The sequence below is a fragment of the Vitis riparia genome, chromosome 16 (assembly GCF_004353265.1).
Source record: "Vitis riparia cultivar Riparia Gloire de Montpellier isolate 1030 chromosome 16, EGFV_Vit.rip_1.0, whole genome shotgun sequence".
Taxonomy (NCBI): Eukaryota; Viridiplantae; Streptophyta; class Magnoliopsida; order Vitales; family Vitaceae; genus Vitis; species Vitis riparia.
Genome location: NC_048446.1, coordinates 4,926,236 through 4,950,583, shown reverse-complemented (window position 1 = coordinate 4,950,583; position 24,348 = coordinate 4,926,236). Strand labels below are relative to the sequence as shown.

General features: G+C 33.9%; 3 protein-coding genes across 4 annotated transcripts; all 3 read left to right on the top strand.

The window, feature by feature from the left end:
* The first annotated feature begins 3,060 nt into the window (after positions 1-3,060).
* LOC117932993 (pentatricopeptide repeat-containing protein At5g14770, mitochondrial-like) lies at positions 3,061-7,903 on the top strand. 2 transcript variants are annotated; one of them, XM_034854339.1, is made up of 4 exons: positions 3,061-5,859; positions 6,068-6,364; positions 7,200-7,490; positions 7,730-7,903. In XM_034854339.1, exon 1 carries the CDS (start codon positions 3,168-3,170, stop codon positions 5,718-5,720), a length of 2,553 nt encoding a protein of 850 aa, XP_034710230.1. In that variant the 5' UTR covers positions 3,061-3,167; the 3' UTR covers positions 5,721-5,859; positions 6,068-6,364; positions 7,200-7,490; positions 7,730-7,903. The 2 variants fall into 2 exon arrangements, with proteins under 2 accessions (XP_034710230.1, XP_034710231.1); XM_034854340.1 differs by having other exon boundaries at positions 6,068-6,368.
* A 1,039-nt stretch (positions 7,904-8,942) lies between these two features.
* LOC117934170 (putative pectinesterase 63) lies at positions 8,943-10,900 on the top strand. The gene is made up of 4 exons (XM_034855804.1): positions 8,943-9,448; positions 9,545-9,751; positions 9,843-10,087; positions 10,690-10,900. Exons 1-4 carry the CDS (start codon positions 8,948-8,950, stop codon positions 10,856-10,858), a joined length of 1,122 nt encoding a protein of 373 aa, XP_034711695.1. The 5' UTR covers positions 8,943-8,947; the 3' UTR covers positions 10,859-10,900.
* Positions 10,901-17,471: 6,571 nt separating this feature from the next.
* On the top strand, positions 17,472-18,410 carry LOC117933171. Its single transcript, XM_034854565.1, has 2 exons — positions 17,472-17,655; positions 17,716-18,410. Exons 1-2 carry the CDS (start codon positions 17,472-17,474, stop codon positions 18,408-18,410), a joined length of 879 nt encoding a protein of 292 aa, XP_034710456.1.
* The last annotated feature ends 5,938 nt before the right edge of the window (positions 18,411-24,348 follow it).

Here is a 24,348-nt window from a genome sequence, read left to right as displayed (position 1 = left end):
TTCATTTTTGAACTAAAACCACAGTTACCAACTGAGGTTTTAGTAATTTTTTTTAAATTAAAAATTATTAAATTACAATTTATGATTGAAATTTAAAAAATATACTTAAATAATAAATTATTTATATTTAAATTTAAAAATCTAATATTACTTTAACAAACATAAATTGATAAATAGAAGATATTATAAATGAATATTTTATTTATTAATAAATTAATAATCTTAAAATAATAAACTTATATAACATATAAATAATATATAAAATTGTATAATTTATTAATTTAAGATATTTAATTTGTTATTTTTTAAGATATTAATTTATTTTTTAATATATAAAAGATAAATTTATCATAATACAAATGAATTAATATCTTAAAAAACAACAAATTAAATATCTTAAATTAATAAATTATACAATTTTATATATTATTTATATGTTATATAAATTTATTATTTTAAGATTATTAATTTATTAATAAATAAAATATTCATTTATAATATCTTCTATTTATCAATTTATATTTATTGACATAATACTAGATTTTTAAATTTAATATAAATAATTTATTATTTAAGCATATCTTTTAAATTTCAATCATAAATTGTAATTTAATAATTTTTAATTAAATTTTAAATTTTTAAAAAAAATTAAAATCTCAATTGGCAACTACGACTTTAATTCAAAAATGAAGTTTCAATTAGTAGCTACGGCTTTGTTAGAAAAAGAAGCCACAACTGCAGCTTTAATTAAAATGACGAAAAAAATTTTTTTAATGACATGACGCCTACGTGACACCAAAGAGGTCAATTTGAACATAAATTTTAAAAAGTGGTTAAATGTTACAATTTTTTTTTAAATAATGGGTCATTTTGACCCAAAACTCTCACCTTTCAATACACTATCACACCCTAACCTTTTTCTTCATTGAAAACATTTTCCCTTCAACATCAAACACTATTTACTATTATAACATGCACATATCAAAATCATCGACCATATCCACGTTCTCAAGTTACACCATCCCATTCACACCCTAAATTTTTTCTTCATTGAGAACATTTTCATTTCAACATCAAACACTGTTAGTTATTATAAAGCGTATCAAAATCATGAATCATAACCACATAGTCACGTTACTCCGTACAACACTAAAACCCTAATGCCGTATAGAATGAGATCAATTTCTAATGCCATACTCCATACAACACCAAGACCCTAATGCCGTATAGATTGAGATCAATTTCGAATACTAATTGCCATGAATCTCTCTCTCTCTAGGTTACTATTTGTGGATCTTTGACCAAATAAACCAAAGACACCAAGGAGTTTTATTACTCTCTCTCTCTCAATTTCGAATACCAATTACCATGAATCTCTCTCTCTCTAGGTTACTATTTGTGTATCTCACCAAATAAACAAAAGACACCAAGGAGTTTTATTTTTCTCTCTCTCTCCAGGTTACTATTTGTGGATATTGACCAAATAAATAAAAGACACCAAGGAGTTTTATTAAAATCAAAATCTATGGCATCGTTTGAAAATTGTTTTCAAAAATAGTTAATAGGAAAACATGTTTGAGAATTAGAAAATAAAAAGTAGTTTTTTGTCTTAAAAATAAAAAATATGATATTTTCAAAAAATATCTTTAAGTTGTTTTCGATTATTTTTAGGATTGTGTAAAAAAATAATTATATAAATATGAAGAATAATTAAAAATAAAATACTATGTATAAAATTTATTTTTTAACATTTAAAAATAAAGGAAATAAGTTAGAAATATTTCATATTTTGAAATAGACTTTTGTTATACAAAATATTAGAAAACAATTTTAAAAAACTCATCTCAATAATTGTTTTTTAAAACTATTTTCAAAAATGATTAATTGTCCTACATTTTCCAATCTTACCCACATTGACTAAAAAAAACAAAACAAAAAACAAAAAATGAAAATCTATGCTATTAATTATCACATAAATTATAAGGTAAAATATTTCTTGTTCAAATTATAGGCTTAGGGTTTGACAAGCGAGGTTAAAAGGCTAAAGAAGATGGTAGTTTTTATCATTTCAAATTTATAATTTACTTTTTGTAAGAAGAAAAGGGTGGATGTAGAGAGAGTTTTGATGAATGTGTTTAACAATTTAAGTCGATTTGATCACTTATTCCAAATCCAACCTCGGCCTAAATAAGAGTTTGAATAAAGTACTAAATCTATATGTATTGAAAAAACATGACTAATTAAATTGCACTGCATGTACATTTTGATCCATTTTTTAGTACCTTCCATCTAAGAGCCTAGATTTTATCATGCATTTTTAAGAGCCTAAAAAATTGCTTTTTGGAACAAAAAAAAAATCATCCAAACATGTTTTGCTACAAGAAAATAGAAAATAATTTTCTATTCTTAATATAAAAAATAAGGTCCAATTTGACAACTGTTTTTAAAATAGTTTTTTATTTTTCAGAGAAAAAAGAAAAAGAAAATATGCTTAGTAATTAGAAAATGAAAAACGGTTTTTTGTTCTTGAGAAACATAAAACAAGGGTTTTTTAGATAATAATTTTTAATAATTTTTAATTTTTTCCACTTATTTTCTCATAACTCTTTTAAAATTAATTATGCAAATATAGAAAATGGTTAAAAATGAAGTTTTACAAATAAAAGTTTTTTGTAAACATATCTAAAAACATAGAAAGTAGGTTAAGAATATTTAAAGTTCCAAGCAAAATATTAGAAATAATATTGAAAAACTATTTTCAAAAACACATTTCAAGCAAAATATAAAGTATTTTTTAAGAATATATTTTAGTTGTTTTAATTATTTTCATTTATTTTTTGAAGTTATTTTAAGAAATAATAGGACAAATACGAAGAATAATTGAAAATAAAGCATCACATACAAACTTATTTATAAAAAATATTTAAAAATATAAAAAATAAATTTGAAAACCTTTTTAAGTTCTCAAAAGACTTTTGTTTTAAACGTAGAACTGTTTCGGAAAATGCTCCGAACGTGCACTAAATATAAGTCTAGCCCAGAAATAGAAATCAAACCCTCATACATTGTGGGCTCAATCTAACCCCAAAAGACCCAACATGACAAAGGTCCAAAGTGAATCAAATATATCGATAGATGCTTCCTTCTACATGCGGCTCTGAAACAAAATGATTTTTCTGTTCTTGAGGAAAATCACACAACAATCATCACCATTTCCATGGATCCAGCTCCTCAGAAAACTCCGTCTCTCCACTTTCCGACGTTTTCCCACCTCCCAAGCATCCCAATTCCTCTTCCCAGCACCAATACTCCAACAATTCCTGCCCAAAACGATGACAAGACACTTGAACACATACCAGCACCCCGAGATTCGCCGCAGTGTTGAGCATTTCAACGTTTTGATTGATGGGTATTGCAGAAATGGAGAGATAAGCCGTGCGGTGGAGCTTCTGGAGGGAATGAAGACTGAGGGCCCAGCTCCAGACATCGTGACATACAACACTCTGATGAACGGGTTCTGCAAAATTGGCGATTTATTCACTGCCAAGAAACTCATGGGTGAGATTTCGTTGGTGAATTTGGAACCTAACGTTATTACTTACACTACACTGATTGATGCTTATTGTAAGAGTCAGTGTCTTGAAGATGCACTCTATATGTATGATGAAATGACTGTCAAAGGTTTGGTGCCTGACGTGGTTACTTATACTTGTATTATGAACGGGCTTTGCAAGAGTGGGAAGATCGAGGAGGCGAAATCGGTTTTTAGGGAGATGGAAGAGGTGGGTGTGGTCCCGAATCATTTTTCATACGCAACTCTCATTGATTCGCTCTTTAAGGAGGGGAATGTGGCCGAAGCATTTGTGTTTCAAGGTCGAATGGTTGTTCGGGGAATTGGGTTTGATGTGGTTGTGTATACTGCATTGATGGATGGGCTTTTTAAGGCTGGGATGGCCAATAATGCTGAGGATATGTTTCAGGTGCTTTTGGAGGAGAGTCTAGTTCCGAATTGTGTTACATATTCTGCCTTGATTGATGGGCATTGCAAGTTGGGAGATGTGAATAAGGGGGAGTTACTGTTGCAAGAAATGGAGGAGAAGCACATTTTTCCAAATGTCATTGTTTATTCTTCTATAGTTGATGGGTACACCAAGAAGGGGCTGCTTAATGAAGCCATGGATGTCATGAGAAAGATGGTGCAGAGAAATATTTTGCCAAATGTTTTTGTTTATGGCACATTAATAGATGGATATTTCAAAGCGGATCAACGAGGAATTGCCCTTGATCTATTTAAGGAAATGAAGTCAAGAGGATTGGAGGAGAACAATTTTGTAATTGATTCTTTTGTGAATAACTTAAAGAGAAGTGGAAGGATGGAGGAAGCTGATGAGTTATTTAAGGATATGATGTCAAGGGGCTTGTTACCTGATCGTGTTAACTACACTTCTATGATGGATGGCTTCTTCAAAGCGGGAAAAGAGTCGGATGCTTTTAACATTGCCCAAGAAATGACAGAGAAAAGTTCTGGTTTTGATGTTGTTGCCTATAATGTCTTAATAAATGGTCTGTTTAAGCTTGGAAAGTATGAATCAGAATCATTTCATACTGGAATGAGACAGTTGGGTTTGGCTCCAGACTCTGCTACATTCAACACCATGATCAATGCATACTGCAAAGAGGAAAACTTGGGGAATGCTTTAAAACTCTTGAATGAGATGAAGAGCTATGGGTTGAAGCCCAATTCAATCACTTGTAACATTCTAGTGCAAAGGCTTTGCGCAGCTGGCGAGATTGAGAAAACAATGGATTTGTTGAATGATATGTTGGTTATGGGGTTTCACCCTACTCCAATTACTCACAAAGCTGTCCTTGATGCATCTTCAAAGAGTAGAAGGGCTGATGTGATTTTGCATATGCATGATCAACTTGTAGGGATGGGGCTTAAACTCGATCTGTCAACTTATAACACTCTTATTAGTACCTTTTGTAGGTTAGGAATGATCAGGAGAGCCACTTTAGTATTCAAAGATATGATGGGAAAAGGCATTTTAGCAGATATTATTACTTATAATGCCCTTATACATGGATATTGCATAAGCAGCCATTTGAAGAAAGCTTTTGCCGTGCATTCTCAAATGTTGACCGAAGGAGTTTCTCCAAATGTTGAAACGTACAATATCCTTTTGGGGGGCCTCTCAGCTGCTCGGTTGATTAAAGAGGCGGCTGGACTAGTTAATCAAATGAAGGAAAGGGGCTTGGTCCCTAATGCTACTACTTATGATATTTTAGTTTCTGGCCATGGTAAGATTGGAAATATGAAGGAATGTGTAAAACTTTACTGTGAAATGATTACCAAAGGCTTTGTTCCCAAAACTAGAACCTATAATGTGCTTATCAGTTGTTTTGCCAAAGGGAAAAAGATGAGTCAGGCTAAAGAACTCATGCAAGAGATGCAAGTGAGAGGGATCCCACCTAATTCTTCGACTTATGACATTCTAATCTGTGGATGGTACAAACTATCTAAGCAGCCAGAGCTGAACAAGTCATTAAAACGATCATACCAGGCTGAAGCAAAAAGATTATTTGAAGAGATGAATGAGAAAGGGTTTATACCATGTGAAAATACCCTTGCTTGTATCAGTTTTACCCTTGCAAAACCAGGAAAGAAGGCTGATGCTCAGAGGATTTTAAACAAACTGTACAAGAAAAAGGTTAAATAATAGTTGGGTGAAAAGCAAGGACAAAAACTAGTGCTATGGGAAAGCAAGCCTCTGTTGTGGTGGTATGCTCTACTTTATTGTAGCCTGCAGCTCGCCAAATACTTCATTGGAGATTATACTCTTAAATGCTCCATGTATGGTATGTATGCTTGATGCATTGTTGAGTCCCAGCTATCATTTTCAGTATCCCTTCTATTTTTATTTTCTATTTTCTATTTCGAAGCTGATTAAAATTAGTTTATATCTTTGTTGAGCATTGGGCTCATCTGATGCTCAAACCCTCATGGTCTAGTCCCATCTTAACCACGTTGTTTCCACCTCCTAAACACCACAATTTTCTTTTCCAGGAAGTTATTTCTTTTGCTGACTGGGCAGACAGTCCAAGAGCTTCTGGTTGGAGTATTGTGGGAAAGCAGGGAGAGAAAGGGCAAGCTTGGACATAAAAGACATGATGTTGAAGAGGAAGAGGAGCACATGGTTGTGAGTCCATTGCTAGAAACCTGAGGCTCAACATGTACAATGAGCCCATGGACCCTAACAGTGATGACAACAATGAGAGGTTTAGTCCCCAGGCTATGAAGAAACAGGCAATGATTTAAATAGACATTCAAGAGGCCTGAGAGCTGCTTAAGAGCTTTGCATATGTGGGTAAACATATTTCATTTTTCTTTCCTTATGTAAATGGTTTCATTTTGATTTTGTTTTGTACTGGTGCACTCTTCTGGCTAGGGCTAAAACTTGGACAGTTCAACCCTGCCCAACCTGATAATTTTATGGGCTTAGACAACTTAATTTGCAATTTAGGTTGGGCTTAGGTAAAAAAATGTCAACCGAAACAAATTTGGATTGGACTTAGGTTGTGGGTTGGAATTATTTTTATTAGAGCTTTTGGTTCGTTTTACTAATTCTAACATAGGGTTGTAGTCATGGGATTGACCGAGTAATGGATGTTATAAATGTGCATATTGGCATGCTGATTTGTAGAGTTTTTAGATTTCTTATTAAACAAATGTGGTTTTTATTAAATATAGGCTGATTACTAAATATTTATTGAAATGGATGTTAACTTTATGTAATTCTTTTCAATCCGACCAACCCGAACATATATTTACTAACCTGATCAGGGCTCATTTTTGAATAATAGGCTTGGTTTGGGCGGTTTGAGTTGAAACTTCAGGTTGGGTTGGGCTTCGACAAAAAAATCGATGTATGGTGTGAGCTTGAGTTAACCATCAACCAGACCCAATCTAATTGAGTTTTACCCTTACTTTTGGCCAATTAAACTAATCTTTTTTTCTTTTTATCGATTTAATTTTCTGTTTTCCAGAAACCAAAATATATTAGAGAGCATGGTTGAAATGTTGTTGTCTTTTCCTATAATATATTATGATTTGGAAAAAAACATTGTGAATGATATGAATTTACATGTACAAGCCGGTTTAATTTTCTCTTTCTTTTTTGCTGTGTGTAACTGGGCAGTCCCTTGAGGAAATGCCTAACAGAGACTTGATGCTGCCTTCAAATGGGTGACTGGCATCTACCATGTTCCAACAAATATTGCTGGCTCCTCCATGAATACAGGATCATTCATGAATTGATGAACCATCTTAAAGAAGTGGAAAGCAAGGACAGACATGCCAGATTTGAAAAGAAGCAGATTGTACAAAGGTCTGGGCTAGATGAAGGTGATAGTCCGGATGGATGATGTGAAATAGGACGGCATATTACCCCAGAAGCTTAATGCTATTGACGAAAACCTGTTTCAGGAAAGTAAGTACTCTTTTCCCTAGTTCCTTGTCTTTAAGGGTACATTTGGTTTCCGAGAATTTGAGGGACATGTAAGGAAAAGAAAATAGAAAGGAAAAATAACAGTATTTAGAAGTGATAAAAAAAGGCAGCATTTAAAACTTGAAAGACAAAGAACTCAACAACATGTGAAATTTCTTTCAGTCTTTCCTTACTGTTATTTGTTCTTATGCAAGCATTGATTGGTTTCTCATGGCTTGCAGCGTTTATTCTGGTCTTGTATGCTGGTACGCTGTCCTGCAACGAACGATTTCAGTTGATTGTGGCATCAAGGGGTTCACTGTAGAAGGTGATGTTTTTCTAGATTACTGAGCAGTGCAGCCCACCATACGTATCCAAGTTTGTAAACCATGAACCTCTTAAGGGCATGTTTGGTTGTGAGAAAGTAATAGGGAAAGGGAAAAATATGTCGAAGAGAATAATTTTATATTTAGATGCTATAGAAAAAAAGAGGGGAAAAAAGAGAAGAAAAGATAGAAAATACTAAAATTATGTTTGGTTCTCGGAAAGTGATAAGGAAAGAAAAAAAAATATGTTAATGAAAATAGTTTTTTATTTTATTTTATTTATTATATTTGGTTTTATTATGAAAAATACTGAAGAATATAAAATATAATTAAAATTAGATAAAAATTTATGTATTTTAAAATTAGTTTTTTTATTCTTTTATTTGTTTAAAAATTTTATTTTTATTTATATATACTCGTTGAGTTATTTTCTCCTCTTTTTTATTCTCCTAGATCACTTTTTAATCTCCATTTAACATAAATTAATATTTTTTATGTTCTTACAAACCATTAACATTAACAAAATGAAAAAAAAAAACAAATCCATTTTGAAATTTCATGACTTAGTATCTTTATAAATATATTTTATAAATAAATTTTATTTTTTAAAAATAAAATTTAGTTTTTAGAAAATCCTTAAACACTCCTATTTAAACTATTTTTATTTAAAATTTTTCTAAAAAATAAATTTGATAAATAAAATAAATTTATAAGAGTGCTAATTAACTAAATTTGAAATCAAAAGGTTTAATATTATTAAATAAGTATGTGAATTTATTTATTTTTAAATTTTTTTAATTTATAAGAAAATTGAAATTATTTTTAAAATATTCAAAAATTGAAATTAAATAGCTATTAATTTTCCAAGACGATGAAGAAATTTGTGGTGCCAGGTCCACTCTCCACATGCTAAGGGAAAAAAAAATGCTCTATCCCTTCACCTGAAGAAAATTTCAAAGGGTTGAATCCATCATGCCTTAAAATCCGAACCGTCAAATATCTAAAAAATAATTTTAACGATCACGATCTAATTTTAAAAATATCAAACTTGCTGAGATCAAAATATGGTAACCTCCACTGTACATATATTGCACCATCTAAAAAATATGGTAACGATCACCATCGAATTAAGGAATGGCTACCAGAACAAACCAAATCACTTTTCCGGCCACCGCCGTGGTTGCGCTCGTCCTTCTCCTCCTCCCGCCTATTATACTCGCCGATGACTTACAAATCCCGAACGATAAAACTCAACTAACTGCATGGTTCGGCAGAACCATCAAGAACTATAAGCTCCGGAGGGCGACGCTTGATCCAGAGCTGGTGAAGGCGGAGGACAACGTAAAAATCATCAAGGTGAGTAAAAGTGGTGGAGGAGACTTCAAGACGGTGACGGATGCCGTCAACAGTGTTCCGGCGGGTAACACTCGGCGCGTAATTATATGGATTGGAGGCGGAGTATATGAAGAAAAAATCAAGATTGATAGGACTAAGCCCTTCGTCACATTCTACGGATCACCCGACAACATGCCCATGCTGTCATTCGACGGGACGGCGGCCAAGTACGGGACGGTGGACAGCGCCAGCCTGATAGTCGAATCTCATTACTTTATGATGGTGAACATAATTGTCATTGTGAGTGACCTAATTATCTATTAGTATGGTGATCATGAGTCATGACAGATAGTAATGTGGTGAAGTTTATGATGACGGTGTTGTAATCAATTTCAGAACTCGTCCCCGAAGCCGGACGGGAAACGGAAGGGAGCGCAGGCGGTGGCGCTGAGGATTTCAGGTGATAAGGCCGCGTTTTATAACAGCAAGCTGATCGGTTTTCAGGACACCCTATGTGATGATAGGAACAGACATTTTTTCAAGAAGTGCTACATTGAAGGCACTGTCGACTTCATATTTGGGAGCGGCAAGTCCATTTTTTTGGTGGGTTTCATAGCGTTTCCGAAAAAAAGTTTTGTAGAATAAAAGTCTGATTGAGATTTCTTTTCTTTTCTTTCTTTTCTTGGGGGATCAGAGCACAGAGGTACATGCCATGGGAGACGGGGAGATGCTTACAGTGATAACGGCGCACGCAAGGAACTTGGAATCAGAGGACACAGGATACTCATTCGTCCACTGCACGATATCTGGTACTGGGAGCACCACATTCTTAGGGCGGGCATGGATGGATAGACCCAAGGTGGTGTTTTCCCACACCTACATGAGCTCTGTTGTGAACCCTCTTGGCTGGTCCAATAACCTCCACCCTGATCGCGACTCGTAAGCTCAAACTCTTTCCTAATCAGTTTTACTTCGTTATTTAGAAACCATTCCCTACTTTAAACCATTGGGATTCCGGAAGAGTTCTACTCGCAAACTCTTTCCTAATCAGTTTTACTTCGTTATTTAGAAACTATTCCCTACTTTAAACCATTGGGATTCCGGAAGAGTTCTACTCGTCCATCCCATCTGTTAATTCAAAATAATTCTCATTCCTATCCTATTATAAGAATTAAATGAGATCGGGGTAATGTGCATACCTAATCCCCATACCTGCTCCATCGCATTACTTGATTTGAATTTTTTTTTTAAATTATTTAAAATCATATTAAAATAAATACATTTTATAAATAATTAAAATATTATAATTTATATAATTTATTTTATTAAAAGGTATTAAATTGTATAATAAGAATGGGATATGATAAGACAATACTTGAACCCATCCTAGTTTTTTTTTAAAAACCCCCAAACTCATTCTTAAACTATTTATTTAAATTTCAAACCCATCTAGATAAAAGGTAAGATGGACAAGTATTAAAAAAAAGGTCACATTCTTGAGGTTGATACATATGAGTGATGAAGCTACGATGACTTGGCAGAATGGTTTTCTTTGGAGAATACAACTGCTTGGGACCAGGAGCAAACATGTCGAGACGAGCTAAATTCACGAAGAAGCTGGATTTTAACGGAGCCAAGCCCTACATCAGTCTCAACTACATTGGGGCTTCATCATGGTTGCTTCCTCCGCCAAACCTAGCACTCCAATGAAGCACATTATACAGATTGGTGTATGATTAACTGGTGGATGTGATGATGATGATCATCAGCTTAATTTCTCCATCCAAAAACAACATTAATTTTGTTTAATTTACTTTCCTTTTAGGGGAGAGTATGTGTATCCGGTATCCTCTTCCTTACAAAAGTTGCAAATTCGTTGTATATGCAATGTGCAATATGTAGACATGTTCATATCACATATACCTAGTATTAGTAAATCCAAAAGTTTTAGGTTATGTTTGATTCTTAGAAAATGTGAGGTGAAAAAAGCAAGGGAAAGAAAATAGAGAGAAAAAGTAGAAGGAAAAAAAAAAGTGAAAGAGAATTAAAAATAGACTTAAAATCAATAAATTATTTTATATGCTACTTTAAACTCATTTAATTTATTTTTTTCTTTTATATTTTCTATGTTAAAACCAAATATGAGAAAATTATTTTTCTTAATATTTTTTTTCTCTTTCCTTAAGGTTATGTTTGGTTCTCGAAAGTATCAAGAAAAGAAAAAAAAATGCAAAAGAAAATGATTTTCTTATGTTTGGTTTTACTATAAATTTTTTTAAAGAAAATTAAATATAATTAAAATTAGTTAGAAATTTATACATTTTAAAATTATTGAATCTTTAAATAATGAAGGAAATTAAGTGAAATGAGTTTGCAGAAACATATAAAAATAATTTATTAATTTTAAATCTATTTTTTATTTTCCTTCATTTTTTTTATTTCTTTCCACTTTTTCTTTCAATTTTATTTCTCTCAAATTTTATGGAACAAAACATATAATACTTTTAGGGAAACAAACATAGCCTTTAAGTTATTAAATTAAACATGATTTAACATAGTGTCAAAGTTTGGGATTCAAATTTAATTAGGTTTTATAAATTGAAAATTATTTTTGGTAATTAGACTTGGTGAGGGTGTCGCTTTGTATTTCTCTTTCTATCCATTCCCTTTTTTTTTTTATTGGGAAAAATGTGTTTTTATACGCTCATGAAAAAAACCACAAAACATGAATGAAAAAAAAAAGTATTTTCATGCATTCATACGAAAAAACCACAAAATAAGAAGTCAAGTTTATAAAATATAAAATATAAATTTCAAGTAATTATCTAAAAATAATTAGCATTTCATGCATTTTTTTTTTATAAAGATAGTACTTTTGATCATTCAGGTGCTCCCATTTAATAATATATGTACTATATTTGATCATTCTAGATACTTATTTTGATCATGGAGTGCATGAAACTTAAATTATTTTTAAAGGGTTCCTATTTTATGATTTTTTTTATATAAGTATATGAAAATATACTTTTTCTAATAATAACACAAGCAGAGACCAAAACAAGGGCAAGCGCGAATGCACACAAAATCTACATTTTCTTATCTACACTATCTTAGAGTAAGCTAATGCCTTCACTCCATTTCTTGGAAAAAAATCCAACAAGGTTACAGATAGGGAAACTCCGATCCTAAACTCCTCTAGGGACTTTACAATTTCATTGCCTTAGGCGGTAACAAAATGCTACTCTTTCATATTTTTCTTAAATTCAAATTTGGGAATGAAGCACAGGACATAAGCTTCCATGTGGAAAATGGGCCTCTAGTTCAAAAGGCAACCATAGGAGAAGTCCTAAAAAGAAATCTTCTAAATGTAAGTTGACCCTTAGGTTCCAATTTCACATTCTCAGTTTGAGGTCAATTGGGGGAGGATAATCCCATTGACATGTTGCTCAGTAAAAAAATTAAACAGACAAGACGGTTGGAAATTGTGGTTGGGTGGTGCCACTCTCATCCTGGTTATAAATGCTAGCTTTTGCGTATTGATGTTTCTACACAAATACTCAAGAAATAGTTTCACGATCCTTTTCTCGCTGTTGTTATTGATTAGCAAGGATTGTTTATACTGGAATAAGCACCAACTCATTGGAATGCTTATTGATGTTGGGTTAAATAAGTTGGTCTCTAGCTACAATTTTGAATTTCTTATTCCTTGCAAAACAACTTGAAAGCATGGTGCAGGTTCTTGGTGGAGAAAAGGTTTCTATTCATGCCAATGGTTCATCTCTTCCACCAAAGAGCTCTAAGTTTGGATCATTTGTCACCCTATCATCTGGACTACCTATATCAAAGAGATGCAATAAGTTAGTTCACTAGAGTTCCTCATCATGAACTGCTCTTGCAAAGCCTGAGTTAAGAGTATTTTGAGGGACATCTCTGTTGGGTTCTTGAGTGTTGCTTCTTTTGATCGACAACCTTCCTTTGTTCTGCAAGAAAGTTTGTCTGAATGTGGCTTTGGGCAACCTTCTTTGATGCCTAAGTTAGTTAGTTAGTTTGTTTTTTATTTATTTTTATTTTTTTTATGATTGGGTGTTGCAGACTGCTATACCGCTTTGCTAGGGGGGTGTTCCCATGTCAGGAATTGCTTCCCTTATTGCTCACGTTCTATTGTAATGGGCAGGGGTAGTCCATCTTTCCTAGGGGAACACCACACACTTCGATTCTATCCTTGCGCCACTCACTCCACTCTTATGGCAGTTCCTATTCCCTCGTTGCTTTACCCAGGGCTACTAGTTGGCTCATCTCCTTATTTTTCGCGTAGACTTTCATGACCAGGAAAGTGGGTGCCAACAATGCCACCAATTTCCCATTGTCTGCACGTGAGTGGGCACATAGGAAATTGCCTTTTTGTCACTGGCAGGAAATTTTGAAAGTACGCATAAATCTTGCTCTTGCCTTTTTGTTGCATTTTTGGGCATGTTTTCCTATGAACTTATAATGGCTGCCAGAGGTCTTTTCACTTCCCCAATGATGATGTGTCTCTGTTGCATTTATTGCAACCTAGATTTTCAAAGCACAAATCCCTATTTTATTTTCCCTAATGGTCCTTCCTTCTTACTTTTACCGTTTTAACCTCCTATATTCTCTCTGTGATGAAGCATTCCAAAGCCATGATTCAGGTATGGGCCCTTTTTTATGAGCTTTGAACCAAAAGAATACATTTAAAAAAAAAAAAAAAATCCATAAAGTACCCCCATTTCTAAAATAATGCTCAATTTAATATATCTGTGTTACGTGGATTGCCACGTCATAAAACCGTAGTTGGTAACTACAGTTTTATTTTTTAAAAACATTCAAAACCGTAGTCACCAATCATAGTTTTAACTTTAAGTTTAAAATCGTAGTTGGTGACTACGACTTTAATTATTTTTAAAAACAGTCAAAGTCATAGTCACCAACTACGGCTTTAACTTTCCTTTACCTTTTCCCCCTTTCCCGATTAGGTTTATTCATTTTCCCAATTACCTTTCTTCCTTCCCAATTACCTTTCTTCCCTTTAGGGTTTCGTCTCTTTAGGGTTTCATCATTTCCGTTGCGTCCTTGGCTCAAATTCAAAGTTTGGAAGTCATTGGTCAGGTAAGATTTATGAGTTTTTCAGTTTATCGTAAATTTTAATTTTTTTTGTAAATTCGTTTGGTTTTCACGTTGTTGTTATTGTTATAGATGTGTTTGAGTTCTATTTGGTAAAGATGTGTTTGATATATATATATATATATATATTTTGATTGTGAGCTTATCAGAAAGAAAATAGGGTTTTTTGGTAAGAAAACGGATATGGAATGGGGGCCAGCATGAATTTTTTTTTGTTAAAGATACAAAAAATGGAGGGGACCACTGTAAAAAACTCTAAAAATGAATGAGAGGAGCGGTGATTTTTGTTATAGGAATAGAAAAAATAGGAGTACTCCACTTTTCAAGGGTTAGATTTATCTTAAGCTAGGAGATTTCTTATTTCTTACAATTGGGCATCTTCGTGAACCTAGTGATGAAAAAGATTTCTGTGAAGGCTTGAATTTTGGAAGACTCTTCTTCTTGCATCGGGTCCTTAGAACCTGACACCTCAATCCAACAACATGAGCTTCAAAGTAAAGTAACCACGTAAAGAATTGAACAGAAATTAAGTAGTTATAGGACTTCCCACAGATGAGTTAATCGTATTGCAAGGCTTCCTACAAAAGATATTTAATCTTATTGTAAATTTCGGACCACTTGAAAATAAAACAGGAGAATATTTATCCTAAATAACCAAAAATAAAATTAAGAATGGATCTGTATTTTCTCTAAGTTGGGATCTATTGATGAATATTTGGGTTGAATTCAACCTTCCTTAATAGAGAGCTAGACCTTTCCAGGTGGTTCAACACCCTAAAAAATTCACTTTCGTGTGCCATGGCTGCATTAAATACTCAAATTATATATTATTTATTTATTTATTTATTTATTCAAACTTCAGCTACCCCTTTGGATGTGTTCTTGTTTGGAACTCCATGGCCCTGTTAATTTTGCCCTCTCTTAGTCTTATGTGGCCAAAACACCCAGCCCAAGTAAAGGACATGCAAAGTTCAGATGTCTTAATCAAGCTAAGCAAGTTGCATATGGTGCTCCTTTGGTACCTGCATCTTCTAGTTTCATCCATTGTATTTGTATGGACATGACATGATACGAGTGTTGGTATGAGATCCTTATATGATACTCCTATTTTGCTTTAAAGCAAGTCATTTGATTTTAATTAATTTATTTATATTTTCAACTTTCTTAAAAGATATGGGTTAATTTCATTCGTTTTCTTAGAAGTTTTGGTTAAGTACACTTAATCCTTATTGGTTTAAAATTTGATCAAATATCTCCCTTATTTTTCTCATTTGTTATTTTCAGTCACCTCATCTCTTATTAAAAAAATAAGTATTATTTTCAATCACCTCTCCTCCTATTTAATGAAATTTCAAATCAATGGGGATAAAATGTATTTAGCCAAATCCCGGGGGGATGTGAGTGAAATTAACCTTAAAAGATAATTATATTAAAATTTTGATTTTGTTGGTAGTGTATTTTTATAAAAATATTTGGGAATAAGAAACAAAGGATAAAGATAACAGCAAAAAAATAAAAATAAAAACAGAGTTCTCATTAAAAATATTTTTGTTTTTTTTAATGATGTTTAATTAAATATTCTATAGTTTTTCCTTCTATTTTGTTGTATCCAAATGTTCATACCCATTGTTGAGATTTTTTAGTCAAAGCCCCATATCTTAAAATTTGTCGGTATAAAAGATCAAACAAAAATTTGTGTATTTTCATTATAAGATCTATTAGAAGGTAGTTAAAGATAAATTAAGTTTAGTTGTGAATAATTGATCAAAGGAATTAAGATTCATAATTTGAGATTTTAATGGATTTAAATTTATAGTAAAATTAAATATCAGTTTAGATGAAATTTTAAGGTCTTCAACCTAACTTGATACATTATAGATCTTATTGATTTTTTAATGTCGAAATTGATTTATAGTGAATTCGAAATCCGAGTATTTTTTTCATTAATATATTTTGTTCTATTTTTTTTTATTAATTTCATTTTTTCATTAATCAAATATCGACTTTTATGTTGGCATCAATTTTATTAAAATTAAAATTAATATTCAATAGATTTATAAATTAAAATTAAATTTAATATTAATTTATAAATGATTTTTTTCCCTATATTTAAAATTAATATTAAATATATTTATAAAATGTTTATTTGTTTGCATTTTTAATATTCAAATAATGTTTATATATATATAAATGATTTTTTTTATAATTGTGTACTTGATATTTTATTAATATATTTTTCTGTGGTGGTTTACTTTTATTTGATTTTGAGTTTTTAATTTTTTTTTACTTTTATTTTTAATAAAATATCAAGTGATTCATGAATAATAACATAATTATTAAATTATATATTATTTAATACTTGATAATATTCAATTTTATTTTAATATATGATATTTTATTAAAAAACATTTGGTGGATTATATTTTATTTAATTTTAAGATTATTGTAATTGTTTAACTCAAAATTTATTGATTTATAACCCACTATCTAAGTTTTAAATTAAACTTCTATAAAACATTTATCTATGATTATATTTGTATCATAGATAGCTATTTAAATAAAAAATTTATTATTATTAAGTGATTTATATTTTTCCCCCTAATGTGTAAGAAAGTGTTTTATTATATACTTGTGTATTCACATGTTAAAAGATTATATGCAATTTCTCTTGCTATTATTTTCATTAATTATTAAACCATTTGATATTGTATTTTTTGTAGGTAAATCATGTCTGAAACTATTGTTCCTGTGATTTGCTTTTATAAAGGAAAAATGTTGAGGACAGAAACAAATGTAAAGTATATTGGGGATGAAGCTGTAATTGTGCCTTTGGATGTGCCTGTTAGTTCAACCTACGAACACTTGTTATCTATGATATACTCGAGAACTAGCATTGAACAAAAAATAATTTCAATTAGTCCTCAATTGTTGGTATCCTTTAAAAAGGGAAAATAGGTTCCAACCTTGTCCAATATGGGATGATAATAGTTTATCTCAAATGTTGAAATTGGTTAACACATTTGGAATGGACGAAATTGAATTGTATATTGAACAAGTGCCAATACAACCATGGGTGAGAGGGCAATTATTGGGTAACTTCACACAATTATTACTCGGACAAAATGATAATGTTGAGGAATTTGAGTATGGTTGTGGACCTAGTAGTGCCCTTATTGCAATGACTTATGAGTGTAGAGTAGATGAAGATGAAGAAGAATGTGAATCCCAAGAAGGTGATGATCAGAGTGAGAGAGCCGAAGATATTCAACATGATGGCGATGGGGTGTTCGAATTTATTGATGAGGAAAACAATAATGTTAATGTTGTTTCATCTTTCTTAGCTCTTCACGAAGTAATGGAAGGTGAATAAGGGAGATATGTCTCTGTGGATGGGGAAGGTTGTGATATGTCAAATAACCCAGATCCTGAGGACCCAATAGAGTTTTCCCCTGTTCAGTATCACTCGGCACCATCATTGCAGTTTGAAAATGTAGAAAACATTGGTAATGCCGTTTCAAGTGACTGGACACCATGGGAGAACACTAATATTGGAAACTCGGGTGGAGAGTTCATGGTTGGCCAAGTTTTTAATTCAAAAGCAGATTTACAACATGCTGCGAAGTTGTACTCTATTAGTGCACATCAAGAGTACGTTGTTGAGTCAACTACAAAGTTGTTAGTCTTAAGATGCAAGAAGGCCAAACAATCTCAATGTCCATGGAAACTCCGTGCTATGGTTGTAAAAGGTACAACTTCATTTGCAATCAATAAATACAATGGTCCGCACAAATGTGTAAATCCTTGCTTGAATCGGGACCATCAACAATTAGATTCCAACTTGATTGCTGCTCATATCCAAGGAATGATTAAGGCACAATTCACATTGTCAGTGGCTGCTATTCAAGCAAGTATTGTGGAGAAATTCGGATACCAAATATCATACAAAAAGACATCTAAAGCGAAGCTTAAAGCTCTTACAAACTTATTTGGTGATTTTTATAAGTCATATGCAGAGCTGCCACATTTTTTCATTGCCTTAGAGCAGGCAAATCTAGGATGTGTTGTTATTTCAAAAACATTTCCTGGTATTATGGAGAATACAGAGATATTTCAGTGAGTTTTTTTGGACATTTCATCCATCTATTGAAGGATTCAAGCATTGTCAGCCTGTACTCAGTATTGATGGTACACATTTGTATGGCAAGTATAAAGGCACTTTAATGATTGCTATGGGTTGTGATGGAAATAATCAGTTATTCCCATTGGCTTTTGCCCTAACAGAGGGTGAGAATATTGATAGTTGGGGCTGGTTTTTGACATGTATTAGAACCAGAGTAACTCATAGGAGGGGACTTTGTGTTATATCAGATTGACATCCATACATTATGGCTGCAATGAGCGATGTTCATCTTGGTTGGTCTGAGCCATACGCATATCATAAGGTTTGTATGCGTCATCTTGCCAGTAATTTTATGACTCGATTCAAGGATAAAATACTGAAAAATCTGATGTGCAGAGCAGCCTTAGCAACCAAGATTGAAAAATTCAATAAACATATGAACACAATTGGGAGGATTAATGCAGTTGCACAACAATGGTTGGAAGCAATCCCTTTTAAGAAATGGGCGCTCTCTCATGACAGAGGTCGAAGGTATGGCATCATGACTACAAACATGTCGGAGGTGTTCAATAGTGTGCTTAAAGAGGCTTGTAGCTTACCCATAACTGCTTTGGTTCAATTGACATTTTTTCGGCTAAATAGTCACTTTGTTGTGAGAAGGGAACAAGGTGCTAATCGACTTGCTTCAAATGAGGAATACACTCCATATGTCGATGCTAAGATTAAGGCAAATGTGGTTAAGGCGGGATCTCATGAGATTGTTTTATATGATCACATCTGAGGACAATTCCATGTGAAGACTAATAAGGGTACTAAGAGTAGCTCAACTCGTGGTTGAACATATCGCATCAACTTACAGGAGTATGCATGCACATGTGGTAAAACACTCATATATGGATTCCCATGTAGCCGTATTCTAGCAGCATGTCATTTTCGTTCAGTTGATTTTAGACCACTTGTTCAACACTACTACAGTACACAATCGTACTATAATTCTTGGGCACCCTTGTTCCATCTTATTTTCAATGTATATGAGTGGCCTCCTTATGATGGTCCAATTATTGTGCCTTTTGAGTCGATGAAACGTGCATCAAGTGGACGACCTAAATCGAGTCGTTTGCATAATGAAATGGATGTTAGAGAGGACAAGACTTCTATTACATGTGGGTTATGCAAACAAAGTGGCCACAATCGTCGTTCTTGTCAAAACAGTAATAGAATTGATTAGACTATGTGATTTATGCATGTAATTTTCTTGGATATTGTGATGTAAGCTACTTTGATACTACCTTTATGCAATTGTTGGCTTTGGTTTGATTATAAATATTGATGTTATTTGCATAATCAGGTTATTTGTATTTGGAATAATGTCCATATTATAAGGGATACTTTGTCAAAATTTTGAAATTTTCTATTAAAAATGTTAACAAAATGCTCAATTGTATTTGTATCTCTATTTTTAATTTAGACTAGTATGACTTGTTTATTGGTCATAAATAAATTGATATACTTAAATTTATAAAATTGATATATACTTAATATAGGGAAAACTCCATAAATTTTTTAAAATTTTCCATTAGAAATAATTTTTTTTTTAAAAACAATAAGTATTGTTTATTTATCTTCACAATTTTGTTACATATATGGAGTATGGAGGACATAGTTCTAATCCAGATCCATTAGATACGTCTGTTTTGGTTCTACAGGATAGACACAGGTCTCATTTAGTTGACTCTGGTCAATTATGTATATGAAAACACATAATATCTCATTAAATAATGGAAAAATTTGCAGTTTATTATCTAACAGATATATTTGTATTTTTACAGCTTGCTTCAGTCTTGACTTGTCGACAACATATATCTAGGTTTATGTGGGAGTGAGAGATGGATTCTCGCCTTCGACCTTATATTATTCGATCTGGATTTTATGGTGTATACCGTATTGGATGCATTACACTAGATTGGGGATTGATCACTAGTCTAGTTGAGAGATGGCGTCCTGAGACACACACATTTCACTTACCTGTTGGGGAGATGACCATTACTTTATAGGATGTTGCTGTCATATTAAGACTTCGTATTCATGGGCTTCCCATCACTGGCACATGTGACATAGATTGATCACTGGTATGTTATGAACTTTTAGGAGTGACTCCCCCTACATCTGAGATTAGAGGATCAGCGATATCGACACGATGGCTATGTCACCAGTTCTCTCATCCACCAGTTGATTTAGATGGTGCCACATTAGAGCGGTATGCACGAGCTTTCATATTAGGACTCATAGGTTCAACGCTATTTACAGATAAGAAGGGTACCCACATCCATGTGTGTTATCTCCCACTGCTTAGAGACTTGACTCAGACATCTATGTATAGTTGGGGCAGTGCAGTATTAGCACACCTATATAGGGAGTTGTGTCGAGCGAGTTTGGATGGTGCCACCGATATTGTTGGATGTGTCACACTATTACAGGTATAATTGATTATTCACATTAGATTAAAATTTCTAGTTGCTTCAAGTTTATAATTTAAGTAAAATTTTAATGTTGCATTTTTTTCTAGTTATGGTCTTGGGAGAGACTCCACGTGGGTCGCCCTAATTTTGGTCGACCACTAGCCCTTCCAATAGCCCAGCATTTAGAGCATGATGCAGCCGATGATTTACCAGCTGAGCAGTTAGACCACGGATTACAGTATGAGGCATTGTTACACGAGGGTTTACCAGTTGATCCGTTAGGATGTAGGTGGAGAGTACCTTTATCATGGGCTCAAAACCCATCACGTGTGTTGACATTTTATCGAGACCAGTTAGATGCACAGACCCATGACCAGGTACATATAAGATGTAATGTGCTATTGTTAACCATATAAACCTGTACTCAGTATTAATGACAAATGTTGATTTTAATAGGTTTTATGGGAGCCTTACATAGGAGACTTAGTTGCCCATCTTCCGGCGATATCTCTAGCAGACCAGGAGATTTGGCGGACGATGTCACCTCTTATTTGCTTTGACATTGTTGAGGGGGATCGACCAGAGCGAGTGCTGCGACAGTTTGGCCTTCAACAAGGGATACCTCCATCTTGTTACATAGAGCTAGACCTCCATTCCGTGGATAGGTGAGAACAACATAAGTATGATTGGGGAGCATTCCATGCACAGTATATTACCTTATGGGGTAGTCATGAGGAGCGTATTGCAACGGCACCACCTATGGTGGGTGTTATGCAGTTTCATGATCCATATATGGAGTGATACCAACGTATTACACGACGTTTGATCACACCCCCTCTCCATAGAGATCAAATGAGGTATCATAGTACAACAGCAGTTAGTCAATTATTCGTAAGATTTTTTAATTTATAAATGGTTTATTAAATTATAATTAATTAAAAATTATTTTTGTTTGTTTAAATTTTTTTATTTATTATTTATTTTAGATCACTAATATGGTTGAGATTGCTAGTCGATCTACTGGGCCTACTTCAAGTGCATTAGGCGACATTCATCAGATTGCTGTTGATATTTTGCATGTTATTGGAGAGGAGCATCGCATACATTCACTCCGTCAATTGCCTATATCATCATACCCATCCATGAGCCCACCTATGTCAGCCACTACAGTTAAGATGCAGCCTATTCGCGGCCTAGGGAGAGGTAGTAGACGAGATGATGGGCGAGCTGGTCGACAGCCTCGACGATCTATGCATCCACCTGAGACCATGTTAGCACCATCCACATCATCTACCCTATTTGCACCTGAGGCTTCCACACTCCCCCTTCACCCCTACCATCACCTTCACCTAGACCTTCTCCCTTAGGGCATGTCGTATCAGATACCACTCTACCATCACCTGTATTTCCTACCACAGAGGCCACTATACCTGATGTCACTATACCAGAGACTACCCCACTATCTACTAGTCTACCATCACCTCTACCTTCTCTCGAGGAGACCACTACACCACATGTCACCTCACCATCATCACTTATATCTCCTCTGCTCGAGCCCACTATACCAGATGTTATTGCACTAGCTACCATTACAGTAGATGTCATTCTTCCATCTCCTATATCACCTTTTCAAGATGCTACCATATCAGATATCACTATACCTGAGATCACCTCACCATCTACCACTTTACCATCACCTACACGTCTTCTCATAGAGACTACCATGCATCATACCCTTACACATGTTACACAATTAGATGTATGTCCACCTAGGAGACGTCGTGGTCCACCTTATTGAGAGACTCTCTTGGCTAAACCTAGCACCTCATTTGACCTTAACTACACCTTAGACCTTCCTAGTAAGCTCATAATTAATGTTTTACACTTCCCTTATATCTATCAAAATCTTTCTTGTATTTTTAACTCAAATCCTTTGTGCCTAAACAAGGAGAAATGTGGCCAGCTAGTGGAATGGGTCGAGAAATCCTTATGGGAGCGCCTTAACAGGTTGTTCCAAAATTGATGCCACTCATTGTGACCACTCGATCCTTCTCACTGAGAAGAATTTAAGGAGCTTGATCTCTGCACCGGGGCCTTTTATCCCACAAGTATTGCCCATATTGCCCCAGGTGACTTGATTCCCGGGGTTCACTTTATCCTAAAAGACTTCCTGCGTTGCCAGACTGCTACTCCTACTGAAATCTATTTGAAATCTTTGCCTGAGAAAGATAAGTCTATGTCGACTAGCCCCTAAAGCTTTTATAAAAAGGTTCTTAAAAAAGGGAATGTTGAAGTAGCGACTAAGAGAAACACCCCTAAAGCTTTTCCTAATTCCCTCATAAGTAACTTGTTTCGGTCCTGGCTCCTCTAGCGTCTGATAATCCAGACAACTTTTGCCCCCAAGATACCACTTCTACCTTTGAAGGAGGTGTGGACAAAATCGGAGCCGGAGTTGAACAAGCACAACCAGCTTCTTAGGCCCCCCTCCCTCCCCCCTTCCCCCATTTTTTTATTAGATAATAACCTACTGCTTTTTGGATTTCAACTTTCTCCTATTCAGGAGTGAGATATGTAATTAACTATAACCATTTTGAGCTTATCTTCCTGCTTTGTAATGTGTTACTTGGGCACATGTTTTTGTTTTGTTGGGATATCTCTTGTTTTAATGAATTTTCTTGCATTCTTGCTTTGATTGGCTATAGTTTTTTTTGGGGTAATTCCATCTTTTTGACTTTTCTTTGTGCTTTGGAGGGAGTGATATGCACCATTCAAATTCTCATGGTTTGTTGTATGCTTAATTTACTTTACAATTTGAAACTTTCTTTTCTTGAAGTGTTGTTCATTTACACAATTAAAATTGACCAAATAAGAAAAAATTCTTTCTTCCTGCCTACCATCACCCTCTCCAATTAATCACTAGGTTGCCCGACTTTAGCAAAGGATGGGTTAGTGGTCATGTCATTGTATGAGGGAATTGAGAGACTTCCTTGGCTAAACCTATCACCTTATTTGGCCTGAACCACACCTTGGACCTTCCTAGTAAGCCCACAATTAATGTCTTACACTTTCCTTATATCTATCAAAATCTTTCTTGTATTTTTAACTCAAATCCTTTGTGTCTAGACAAGGAGAAATGTGGCCAGCTAGTGGAATGGGTCAAGAAATCCTTATAGGAGCGCCTTAATAGGTTGTTACAAATTGATGCCACTCACTGTGACCACTCGATTCTTCTCATTGAGAAGAATTTAATGAGCTCGATCTCTGCGCTGGGGGCTTTTATCCCACAAGTATTGCCCGTATCACCCCGGGCGACTTGATTCTCGGGGTTCACTTTATCCTAAAAGACTTCCTGCGTAGCCAGATTACTACTCCTACTGAAATCTATTCAGAATCTTTGCCTGAGAAAGACAAGTGTACATCAGCTAGCCCAGACATTAGACGTACTTAGGACCTTGAGACTAACGACCTAGATTGCA